The sequence below is a fragment of the Mixophyes fleayi genome, chromosome 4 (genome assembly GCF_038048845.1).
Source record: "Mixophyes fleayi isolate aMixFle1 chromosome 4, aMixFle1.hap1, whole genome shotgun sequence".
Lineage (NCBI taxonomy): Eukaryota > Metazoa > Chordata > Amphibia > Anura > Limnodynastidae > Mixophyes > Mixophyes fleayi.
In genome coordinates this window covers 35,146,151-35,158,874 of record NC_134405.1, presented here as the reverse complement: position 1 = coordinate 35,158,874, position 12,724 = coordinate 35,146,151, and the positions used below count along the sequence as shown (strand labels likewise).

The 12,724-nt window shown below is 39.1% G+C and overlaps 1 protein-coding gene across 1 annotated transcript in view; it reads left to right on the top strand.

Moving 5' to 3' along the window:
• Window positions 1-12,112, top strand: part of LOC142151184 (complement C3-like) — an 84,072-nt gene extending 71,960 nt beyond the window's left edge. The window contains exons 33-41 of the mRNA XM_075206550.1: window positions 655-706; window positions 1,448-1,535; window positions 5,954-6,043; window positions 6,629-6,734; window positions 8,699-8,788; window positions 9,430-9,513; window positions 9,692-9,775; window positions 11,150-11,285; window positions 11,896-12,112. Of these exons, the coding sequence (XP_075062651.1) occupies window positions 655-706; window positions 1,448-1,535; window positions 5,954-6,043; window positions 6,629-6,734; window positions 8,699-8,788; window positions 9,430-9,513; window positions 9,692-9,775; window positions 11,150-11,285; window positions 11,896-12,037 (872 nt within the window). The 3' untranslated portion in view covers window positions 12,038-12,112. The remainder of the gene's footprint in view (window positions 1-654; window positions 707-1,447; window positions 1,536-5,953; window positions 6,044-6,628; window positions 6,735-8,698; window positions 8,789-9,429; window positions 9,514-9,691; window positions 9,776-11,149; window positions 11,286-11,895) is intronic.
• Window positions 12,113-12,724: the final 612 nt, after the last annotated feature.

The following is a 12,724-nucleotide window of genomic DNA, read 5'->3' as shown; positions in this document are numbered from 1 at the left end:
CGGCTTTGTACTTTCGCACGCCCTCGGAATTGAAAACGAGCCAAAATGCCATTGTTACGTCGTCGGATCTCGCAAGCTTTGGATTCTATAAGTATCGCCCTCCACGGCGATCCAGCGCCATTTCTCAGAGGGACAAAGAAGGGGTAGCACAGTTCTTGGCAGTCTCTAGTGCAGTTGGGCAGCGTCATAGGTAGAAAAAAAAGAGGAGGGGTAGCAGTGTTCTTCAAAGTCTCCAGTGACATTCAGGAAAACTCCATTCTTCCATTGCTAATTGCCATTGCTGAAATAGAAATAATAGGTCTGGCAGGCTTGGTCTTCTAAATCTGCAGTCTTTGTTTGAAAGTGTATGAAAATAATATTGTGACCTATGAGGAGGTCAAAAATGACTGCAAATGACTTTAAATTAGTGCTATTGAGGTTAATAATAATGTAGGGGGGTAAAAAAGCAACAATATGTGATGTTACCAAAAAAAAAATCGGGATTTTAGAAAAAAAAATCGGGATCCAAAACCAAAAACCAAAACACGCAAGGGCGGTTTTGCCAAAACCAAATCCAAAACACGAAGTATAGAACTGTATAGAGTGCACAAATTGAGAACATCTAACTGCCTTGTATTTATTATTATATGTAATGTAAGTTTAAAACTTCCACAGTTAAGCGGCCAGAAGGTGCTAAATCAACTGTCTCCATTACAATCTGCACCAGGTAAGCCCCATTATTTACTAATAATGCAAAATTCATCTACATCTTGTACTGTACATTATTCTTGGGCACTTCCCAGAAATATTCAAACAACTTTATACTGCAACAAAAAATAAAACTACTGCAACATTTCAGACAGGGCCGTCTCTTCCATAGGGCACGATGGGCAGGTGCCCAGGGGCCCTGCAGCCCAGGGGGCCCGTCAGAGGCAGCTAAAAAAGAAAAGTTCCTGAAAAAAAGAAGAAGAAAATACTTACCTTGCGGTCAGCTGGCGATCCGGCTCCCTCCCTGGTCTCCTCCTCCGTGCGGCGCTGGCAGTGCATGTCGGGCGTGACGTCATTACGCCCCCCCGACATCCATTGCGGAGCGCAGCACGGAGGAGGAGACCAGGGAAGGAGCCGGATCGCCAGCTGAGAGCAAGGTAAGTATTTTCTTCTTCTTTTTTTCAGGAACTTTTCTTTTTTAGCTGCCTCTGACGGGCCCCCTGGGCTGCAGGGCCCATATATATAATCATTTTTTTTTTTTATATATATAGGGGCCCCGATGCACTACTTTGCCCGGGGGCCCCAAATGTTGTTAAGAGGGCCCTGATTTCAAATCCCTAAAAATCTGGTATTAAATGTAAACTGTGCAATATAATGTCTTCTAAACAATTTATCATATCTAATGTATATAATAAAGGACCTTTATGTTTGGTCAGTAAATAGAATAAATAGACTTCATTGTCTGTACCTTTTCTTTCAGATTCCTTAAAAATCAGGATTCCACCATGTCTATCTTGGATATTTCTATGATGACCGGCTTTGGCCCAGATATCAACGACCTCAATAAGGTGAGCACCAAGGCCAGGAATCTATGATACCCATATGGATATCAGGGTCGCAAAATAAAAGGGGCTGAAGAAAAAGCAGCTCCAGCTCCCTTCCAAAAAATAGCCTAATCAGATCCTGCCAAAATCTACATTATATTTTTGAACTATATAGAGAAAGCAGGGCCGGCGCTTCCATGAGTTAGTCAGGTGCCTAGGGCGCCGTGCTCTGGGGGGGCGACACTGAAGCCATGTAATAGTTGATAATGTCTGTAGTACAAGCGGCAGCCGCGGGCATGATTAACTGACCTACAATGCCATTAGCCTCCGCGCATCTTATGATTTGACCAGGATCTGCAATGGAGTCATTCAGTGACTCACTGCACAGCTGTGCAGCAAGGCGCCCTCCCCTTCACAGCTATTCTCCGTCCACGGAGGAGGTACTGAAGGAGCCATGGCCCCCAAATCCTCACTTACCCCCGGATAGCTACTCGCAGGTCACAGCCAGGGTGACATGCAGATACTCCGGGTGTTATCGCTGCGTGGGTGCCGTTGCAATGTCGGAGACTGCAGGAGTAGATTCCGGCGGGAGGCCTAATTGTCTGTGCAGCCAGTGCACCCCATTAATCCCCAGGCTTGGTACATTCAGATGCAGCAGAGAGCTGAGAGTCCGACAGGGGAGGTGCTGTGGCAGCACTGCTTAGAATCACTGTGAAAAAGGAGCAGTGTTGTTCAGTCCCCTGGACTCAGAAACTAGAGAAACTTTTGTGCCTGTGTCCCCCTGCCCATTTGTGCCTGTGTCTCCCTGCCCATGTGTCCCCCTGGCCATATGCCCCTTCTCCATTTGTGTCAGTGCAATGCAGAATGACAACACCATGACACCCTCAGGTTCCTGTGTCCCCCTGCCCATGTGTGCCTGTCTCCCCCTGCCCATGTGTCCCCCTGCCCATTTGTGCCTGTGGCCTCCTGCCCAGGTGTCTCCCTGCCCATGTTGTTCAGTCCCCTGGACTAAGAAACTAGAGAAACTTTGGTGAGTAAGGTAAAGAGAGATTTCTGTGATCCACTGATAGCAATGCAGAATGACAACACCATGACACCCTCAGGTTCCTGTGTCCCCCTGCCCATTTGTGCCTGTGTCCCCCTGCCCTTGTGTGCCTGTGTCCCCCTGCCCATGTGTGCCTGTGTCCCCCTGCCCATGTGCCTATCTCCTCCTGCCCATTTGTGCCTGTGTCTCCCTGCCCATGTGTCCCCCTGCCAATGTGTGCCTGTGTCCCCCTGCCCATTTGTGCCTGTGTCTCCCTGCCCATGTGTCCCCCTGCCAATGTGTGCCTGTGTCCCCCTGCCCATTTGTGTCTGTGTCTCCTTGCCCATGAGTCCCCCTGTCCATTTGTGCCTGTCTCCCTGCCCATGTGTCCCCCTGCCCATTTGTGCCTGTGTTCCCCTGCCCATGTGTCCCCCTGCCCATGTGTGCCTGTGTCCCCCTGCCCATGTCCTCTTGCCCATGTGTGCCTGTCTCCACCTGCCCATGTGTCCCCCTGCCCATTTGTGCCTGTGTCCCTCCTGCCCATGTGTGCCTGTCTCCCCCTGCCCATGCCTGTGCCCTCCCCCACTTTGAATGTGTACAACTCTGACTAGACAATAGGGACCCACCCCTCCCGTCTGAGTGTTCTCTGGGCTCCCTAAAGACCTAAGTCTGCTCTGATGGTGCCTATGTTACGTAGCCCTTGAAGAACAGCAGTAGCAGTTGAGCCGCCAGCTTTGCTACACCCTGACAGGCAGTATACATTCGTTTTTAAGTTAAGTAGTGACTTAAATAAAGTTTTTAAATAAACAACCATAAACAATAACCAATAAATGCCCACTTATACTCATCAGAAATGTGGAAATGATCTAGAAGGATGTTATACTCACAATAACTTCACACTTAAAAATCAAACTTTATTCTATTTCCATAAAACATAAATACGCTAAATAGCAAAATATTAAAAATTATATGATATTATTGATTAAATAAGGTTTGGGGTATATTGCTTTTCTACCTCATGTTCAGTATTCTTGTGTTATATCCCAATAATTGTGTGGAATTCAGTCACTTATCATTTACCTCATTTTACAATATAGTGAATATTTGTTCATTTAGGCACTAAATGTGAAATGTGAATGTTCCTCTACTAGTAAATCAATTACATTTTAAATTCCCTTTAATCTGACTTGAAGCATTCAGTTCTCTTCTTGATGAGTTTATGAGTATGGGTCGAGGGTGTTGGTGGGGGGGGGGGGCAGGGGCGCCAGGCTGGAGCTTTGCCTAGGGTGCCCAGAAACCTTGCACCGGCCCTGAGAGAACGGCATGAAAAGACTTAGATCAGCAGAACCAATACAAGTAGGGTGGACTCCTCTTTATTGGAGAACTAGAGGCACTATTTTAAATAAAGTAGATGCATAAAACTAGTTTTGTAATTTTTTTTTTACATTTCATAATTTCACCAAATTCTACTCATAATTTCCTAGGTTCTCTCTGGGATCTTGTTGTAGATGTTACCTAGGCATTGTGACCCTCATAAATATGGCCTACAGCCTAACTGCATGTGGCTGATTTGGAATTTTCAAGAGTAGTGAGAACAATAAGGAGAGGTAGATTATGATGAACTTATAATTAAAAGTCTTCTTTATCCATAACTGTTGTTCTACAAAAATAATATGTGTACGGTGTTAAAACTTACATTTATAGCTATTCAGCGTCACCAACCTTTCAGCTGTTCACTACCAGAGTAATGGCTGTTTATGGTGATGACTTAAATGCAGGAGTGGGCATAGTAATGTATCACTCTGTGTTAGATTGTGACTAGCGAATAGCCACACTTACATATAACAGAAAGTTGTCTGAAATACAGAATGCTGGGGCATCCGTGTGTGAAGATAATGGGTAATTCTGGACCAAACCTGAAAAAGTGTGTTTGGTTACCAAGCACCAATCCCTTTAACTAAACAATAACCGGACTAGAACTCATAGACCGGTCATAAGCGCAAGAAGAGTTTGTTAACTTTTTGTTTTGATAGCAAAAAACCTATTTGCTATGATATAATACAGTATATATAATACTCCTTCTTGCTTGCGAATGAAAGGAGGAAACGCATATTTTTAAAAATATGCCCAGAAAATCCCATAACATATATGCATGATCAATGCTGAAAGCACTTATCAGTTTCAGAGATGAACTCACAATCAGCAGTGACTAAGTGGTGCAGGCAACTGTCATCATAATCAGCATGCAGGGGCAAAAGGTTCGGTTCCTGATAATATGTATCTCCGTACAGGTCTGAAACAGCCCCATTTGTTGGGAAAACATCCTTACTGTACTAAGCCTATGTTAGACGGCCACTTCCCTCTACCATCCCACCTTATCATCATCATCATCATCATCATCAGTCAAAAGGAGACGCAAGTGTTAGCTGCGCGCAACTCTCCATGTGCATATGCGTGCACTCTCTCTCTTCATCATCATCGTTTATTTATAAGGTGTCATAAGTCTCTGCAGCGACAGTCAGTGCACATTGTAGTAGCTAACAGTGGCATATTTTCTTACCATCCCTAATGTAGGGTGTTTATTTTCTTAAAGTAGAATTCCAAGTAAATCCATATTAATGGCACTCTGTCTTTACTGTTGAAAACAGTAACAGCAGCTGAAGGGCGACTACACCCAACTTAGACCTATAAATCACAACATACAGATGCGCTGATTATTGTTATCACTCTAAAAATAATATGGATACAAAATATGACATAATGCAATCAATAATTAATTAATATAACATTATTTTAATGCTAATAAAATCAATAAATATTTTTTTTTGTTAAAAAATGAATTATAAATAATATTATCTTGCAGTTAACACAGTAGGGGAAGCAAGCGGTTCAGACTTAGAAACACCTATATTCAAAAACTCTAGTCTGGTCTCAATAATGTTTTGAGGTAATCAGTCACCACAAATATTACTTTTCAATGTAGGTGCCTGTCGATATAAACCTTCCTACACCATATTTCTGTGATTCAGTGAAAGCTTGTACTAAGTGCTATCCAGGTATGGCTGATATCGCAAGTGTATATACAAATCTTGCAACCTTAAATGTCCTTAACCCTAGATCTGAATGTTCAGGATTTTCTCCAATGTTCAAAGCAAGTGATTCATTGTTAGAAATATATAAACCACACATCCACTGAGCATTCTGACGCGTTCCATTACAGCAAAGACGTAGCTGTACCCTTTTTTATCTTGAAAGTCCATGTAAATTACAGTATATTTAAACAATTTGTGCTTACTCATGTTATGAATTGGTTCAGCCTTATGCTCATACATATTCTTGGAATTATAAAACCTCATCATCTACTCTTACAAGGATATTGTCACATGTGTTTTTTTTAAACTATTCTCTTTAATTACAGCTTAAAAAAGGAGTGGACAGGTACATCTCCAACTTTGAGATCAACAAAGGAGCATTTGATAAAGGCACACTAATTCTGTACATTGACAAGGTGAGAAATTACTTTCAGTAACAAAAAATATTACTCACTGTAGCCCTCAGTTGTTCAGGGGCTGACTGCAAAATGTTAGCCCTGGGGGAAGGGGGGAGGGCTATGCTCAATTTTCTCTTATGAACATTTAAAGGGGAGAAAATGCAGGAAGGACAGTGACCTATTGGTCCGACCCAGGGGAAGATGGTCCCCAGCCAACCAGCCCCTGTAGTTGTTCTTTGATGTTCTTCTCTAACCTTCCTTACTACTATATAGAAGGATCATCAAAACTTGATATATAGCAGCTACATTAATGGTGACATTTACTGATGGGTATGAAAATGATTTGTGAATCTCATAGAACTTAATATATTTGGAAAAGGTTTGTGAGTCATGGGGGAAGACAATAGTTTAAACTTATTTCAAAGACAAGTGTTCATTAAATGATGACATGATTACAATATGTGCTTTACCATTTGATCAATTAGGTTTAATTGGGTTGCAAGATGATAAAGGGTTGATCTTGCATATTTTCTTCATACATAACTATGTAACTTGTTTCTATGTACCAGTTATCCACTTGCATTTCAATCTATTCTCACTCAGATATCTCACACCGAGGAGGAGTGTATAAAGTTTAATCTCCATCAGTACTTTGCAGTAGGTCTTATCCAACCTGCATCTGTCACAGTGTATGACTATTACTCCCCAGGTAAGAGATTTACCAGTCAATGCTCCTGAATCCTGTTATCTGACTCACTTAGACTAAAATCTAACTGACTGACTTTGCTCAGTCACCAGAAAACGTGCACGTGTCACCAGACTTATCTCAGGACACTGGCTAACACCATGTCTCATATTTCTGTGCTGGGATCTAGTTTAAACACCTTATAGTGTTTAATTTATTTGCTTACTTACGCCCAACTGAACTTATAATCTAATAATACATAAGAATAATAGTCAATACTATTATAGAATTAATACAATTATAGAATTATTTTGTAACCTGCTAATACATTATACCCACAAACCCTATCTTGCATATGTCCAGTAAACTACCAACACTCATAGGAAACACAGAGTTTTACGATGATCTTCTTGTCAGACCAAAAAGAGGTGCAATTGTATTTTTCTTTACACTCCATAAAATTTATATTCATTTCTCACCTCACTTACAAAAGTTGAAAAGTGGTAAGAGTGCATTATGAGCAGGAAAGCACCTCCCTTTGTATCCACATTTAAAAACATGTGGGATCACATTTTTTAAATGAGATATTGAGGTGAAGAGGGAGAATTTAGGGGAGAGTTTTCTGCTTTAAAGTAGGGCACAAATTATTTTCTCCCCTCAGTCCCAGACAGGGCAGAGTTTGGGTCACCCTACGCATTTCATGGGACATATTTTGAACCATCCAGTTACTCTTCAGCAGGAAACAAAATACCATTTTATCGAAGTCTGTTCCTTAACTCTCATGTGCAAGGGCCAACTAAAGTAGGATTAATTTACTCATATTGGGCCTGATTCATTAAGAAAAGTTAAGCAAAAATTTTAGTAAGTTTTCTTACTCAATTTTTATGGACAAAACCATGTTACAATAGAAGTGGTGCAAATGAGTTTATTATTTTGCACACAAGGAAAAATACTGGCTGTTTTTTCATATAGCACACAAATACTTGATAGCTTATTTGTACACTGAAATTTAAAGTTGATCTAGGACATGCCCTATCCTAGCAATTATTCTACCATCACATTTTAAATTTACTCCCCCCTCCAGTGCAACAGGGTGAACCTTACTTTCTTATTTTTGCTTAACTTTCCATAATGAATCAGGCCCATTGTCTTTAATCAGTTCCAAATATATGACATTTATTATCATCATCATTGTCTCTCAGAATCGAGACAATGGTTTATGATGTCAAAACATTATGGTGCTGCAATTTCTGGACCTTCACTCTCATTGACAGCCTGTTTGCCAAGTGAAAGGACTTGTAGCTAAATTGTTTAGTTCCTGATGCTCTGATCCTTACAAAGAGCTTTCAAATTTTTCTGAGGCTTATTCAAAGAGAAACAACTTTTGATTGAGACCTATGAGTTAGAAAATGAAAGAAATATGTATACAATGGTATGGGCAGTCAACATAATCCAATACCCATATAAAATGTCTCTCACCCGAATGTGCCATTCATTTCTTAAGTTTCATGTCTCAGTAAAAGAGTAGTGTCTCTTTGAAAAAGCCACAAGCAGATATGATTGCTATATGTGAAGGTCAAGACACTTGGAACCAAGCAAAACGGCACCTTAAACTGAAGCTCTGCATACAGCCAAAAAGATTAAATGAATATATTATCATCTCCAGTAGACAACTCCTGTTCAGTCATTACTAAATAGGCACAGACCATCAGAGCACCATATTACTTTTTTTTCTGGACTTTTCAGGAAAAATCTACAAAGTGTTTCTGACAGTCAAAAACCCAAGACACTTATATCTGTGGACAATAATCTTCTCTTAACCCTCAAAGCTTTGCATTATCTTTGTGTAGCCAACAAAAGTTTTATCTCTTTCATATCATCAACAATCTTGGTTTAATTTATCTCTTACACCAGAAGGTTTAGCTCAGCTTAACATGACCAGAATTTTGAGTAACAGACTTATATCTATATTTTTGTCCTCTTGACAGAAAACCGCTGCACTAAATTCTACCATGTGGAAGAGGGCAGTAAGCTTCTGGGCAGGATCTGCCAGGGAGAGGTGTGCCGCTGTGCTGAGGGTAAGATACAACATAATATGTTCTTGTGCTGTACATAACAGTAATTGTGTGTATAGTTAGGTTGTATAGATGATGCAATTAAATCAAAACAGTACTAATGAAAAAAGAGCAATATATATATTTATTAAAATCATTTGGAAATCCCACTGTAAAATTTATAATTCTGGAAGACAATATGTCACTGCCATATAAAAACACCCATACTTATGTCTTTAAGTTGACATGGAACTTCTTGGTGATATCAACCACCTTTATAATTCACAGATTGGGATGTTATCTGATATATAATTAATTTGTTCAAGGAATTATAAATCAACCTGATTTAGCAACACTCAAATAAGCTAATTGCAATATCAAATCACATGATAAGTAAATTGTGTTATTTACTGCCTGTAGTAGTATACTACTGTAGTAGTATACCATGGTATACTACTACAGTATTACTATGATTGCACATAAAAGATAGCATGAGACAACAGCAAAGCGTCTTACATATTTGTGGAACATTAAGAAGCCACATATTTATATACAATGTTTTTTTCACATTAAAAGACTTCAGAAAGGTTTTTAAAACATTGCGGAATATTTCTTAACAAAAAAAGATTAAGCCATTGATGACTTTTTTTTGTTTCATCTTGCAGAAAATTGTTATATGCAGCAACAATTAGAGCTTGTTGATGCAGGAGTACGACTTGAAAGGGCATGTGACGTGGGCGTGGACTACGGTGAGATCATTATAACATTATTATCATGTTATTAAGCATCTAGAAACTGATCTCAAACATTAGCCCTCAAATATATGTTAGAATATTAGTCACTTAACCATGGTCTTTACTTGCCTCAATGCAGTGAATATAATGTACGAAAGTGTAATATAATATAACTGATGTTTCCCCCCCACAGTCTTTAAGGCGAGGCTCACTGCTATTGAGCCTGGTGACAACTATGACACTTACGTGATGACAATTGATACAGTCATTAAGGAAGGTAACTAGACCATAATATGTCTAATTCATCTATATATAACTTTTCTCTCTCTTCTCTCAAGCTACTCCGTAACTATAACAAATGTACTTGTCTGAAAGCAGAACTTGCTGAATTTATGAGTGTCATTAGACACATTGTTCTCTACTAAACGAAATGCAGTTCTGAGAAATGAAGAAATGACAATGATCATTCTCTAATAACTGAGTGAAACTGAGTGCAGGCAATTTCTTTTTTTGTATTATTGCATAGCTAACCCCTTATATCTCATGCAGAACTCACAATAACATCAGGCTGTATAGTGTTTACTGTAGCAGTTTCTGTGCTGGTGCTAGACCTTAACGCATATATTACGGAAGTGGAAGTTGCTAAATCAATTTATAGGCTCACAGCAGGTGCTTGAAAGGGTGGGGTTATCCTAAAAGGGACTAACACAGAGAAAAATCCCCCAGCACACTGCTATAGCCAGCAAAGGACCTGACATTTCTACTGTAGATAAAAATGCAAAAGCCTCAATTGCACACATCCGCAAATGTATGTTAAAGCCACCCGCCACTCCATGGCGCTTTTGCTAATAGGGTGGTCCTAACTCTAAAGAGTTAGAGTCCCATATATTTTGGCCATATATATGTGTTTTTAAATTTAGAGCCAAGAGAAACCCCAGAATCCTCCAAATAGAAAAAGGATATTACACCCACAGAGTACATGTTTCCTGATCACCGACCTCTCCTCCACAATGAGCATAACTGTGAGGGTCCCTTGTCAGTGAGCCCCCGCAGTCTTGAGTAATCACACCTCCAGCACTGCTCTGAATCTTCTTTCTGTATCAATGAGAAGGGAAGAGGCGGGGCTAACAGTGCTATGGGGAGGGGTCTGGTGACAATGTGCTTTGTGAGTGGAGGTATCCTTTAAGAAAGAGAAACATTTCAGAAAAGGAGCAGGATATGGAAATTGTGAAAAGGAAAAGAGAGTCAACTAGCGAGGGTTGTTTTAATTAAATAGCCAACATTTCTCACAATAAACATATTTTAAATGAAAATGGGCAACTTTCCATATAACGAGTACTACTACATATGTTACTTATATGTTACCTTATATGTCTTGTAAATATCTCAGAAAGTGACACAGTATTGGAAGAAAATGTTTTGTTTAGTTATTGAGGTTCTATAAATGTGTAATTGTAAGCTATCCCTTTGGAAAATGTGAAGACTTTAATTAAAGCCCTAGAAGAATGATCTTGGTCTATCTCTGTCTATAATTTTTTCATTTTGAAATTTGAAATCCTGGTAGAACACTGCTGACTACTTTTGTTTAGTTTAGATCTGGACATAATGTGCTTTTGTTATTTAGTCTGTTTTCTCTTTTTTCTATTCCTAGGCACAGATATAGTTCGTAAGGATGATAAACGTAATTTTATCAGTCATGCAAAATGTCAAAAAGCCTTAAAGTTACAGACAGACCGAGACTACTTAATCTGGGGTGTGTTTAAAGATCTGTGGAACGCCCCTCCTGGGTAAGTGACAGTAAATAAACATTAAGATAAATTAATAGTACAATCATCTGCATGTTGAAATAGATGATGATTTTCAGCACTAACTTTCTTTTTCTGGGGGGTAAAATCTGTGAATGGCCCTTTTTTTATTTTTTTTTGGTAGTAGGAAGTTTGTTTACCAAATGGATCTAAGATTCTGGTAAATTCGTATTGTTTTTTAAAAGGGATTACTGACATAAAAACAAATTACTTTTAAGCACTTAAACAGTATGATGTGTCACGGTTAAGTTACAGGTGAATTGTATGCTCAATTATTTTATAGGACAGCTTATAACAGATACTATTCCCTGGGCATGGGAAACCCCTGGATGTGCCATTTAGGATGATGAGACTTGATTTAAAAATAAATAAGTTTAGGTGTAGTTCATTAAGCAACTAAAATCCCCCCTTTTGATGAGATGTGCAGACACTCACACCTGATCACAGGCTACAAGATATTGCCTGCTTTATTAAGCACACATTGTGTTGTGTATAAAAGGAAACTTCATGACCAGTAGACGGCATCATTTTATTAGGAACAAATGATGCACACTCAGGAGTTACTTGTTAATAATCTTCTCTCTTCCTACAGGTATTCTTACATAGTTTCCAAGGACACATGGATTGAGACGTGGCCAAATAGCAGGGAGTGTCAGAATGCTGAGAATGAGCAGCTCTGTGATGAATTAGACAGGTTCTCAGAGGAGTTAGAGTTCCGTGGTTGCATCAGATAAATCACTCTATTTTTTTATACATTTGCAGTCAATAAATGTATTGATTTTCTATAATAATAAAAGATGAGTCAACTATTTTGTTGTGTTTTTATTTAAACAGTTAATCAACTGTATTCAATTGCATACAAAATATATCAGGGTGGTATATTTCTGTATGTGCCCAAATATGAACATGATAAAACCACTGTACCCAACACTCATTATTAGACATACTCAAAACTGAGCACTACAATATATTTTTGAAAGAAAAAATAAAATAAAATGTATCCATGAGGTTGATTTCTAAAACCCCAATATCATTATAAGCATCTTACCAACTGACGACTTTCAGAACATCACATAAAATTAGTGTAAGATAGTATTTGGTAACTTGTAGGCAAAGTGTAATATTATTACATGGTGGTAATACCAACTTCTTGCTCCTCAGACCTGTGGTCCTTCTTTCAAGCCCACTCACTTATTGTTCATATTATTTAGTCAAAACTGTAAAAAGCAAACCAACTGGTGATTTTCAGAAAATCATATAAAATCAGTGTAATACACATATTTCATATTAAGTTTATTGCAGATATCTATTTGACTTTTTAATGGGGTTAGAGCACCATTAATAAGCATAGCTCAGGCATTTGTTGCTTTCAGAAGACACTTGAGGCATATGGATGTCAACTATGTATAACAATTCATGAG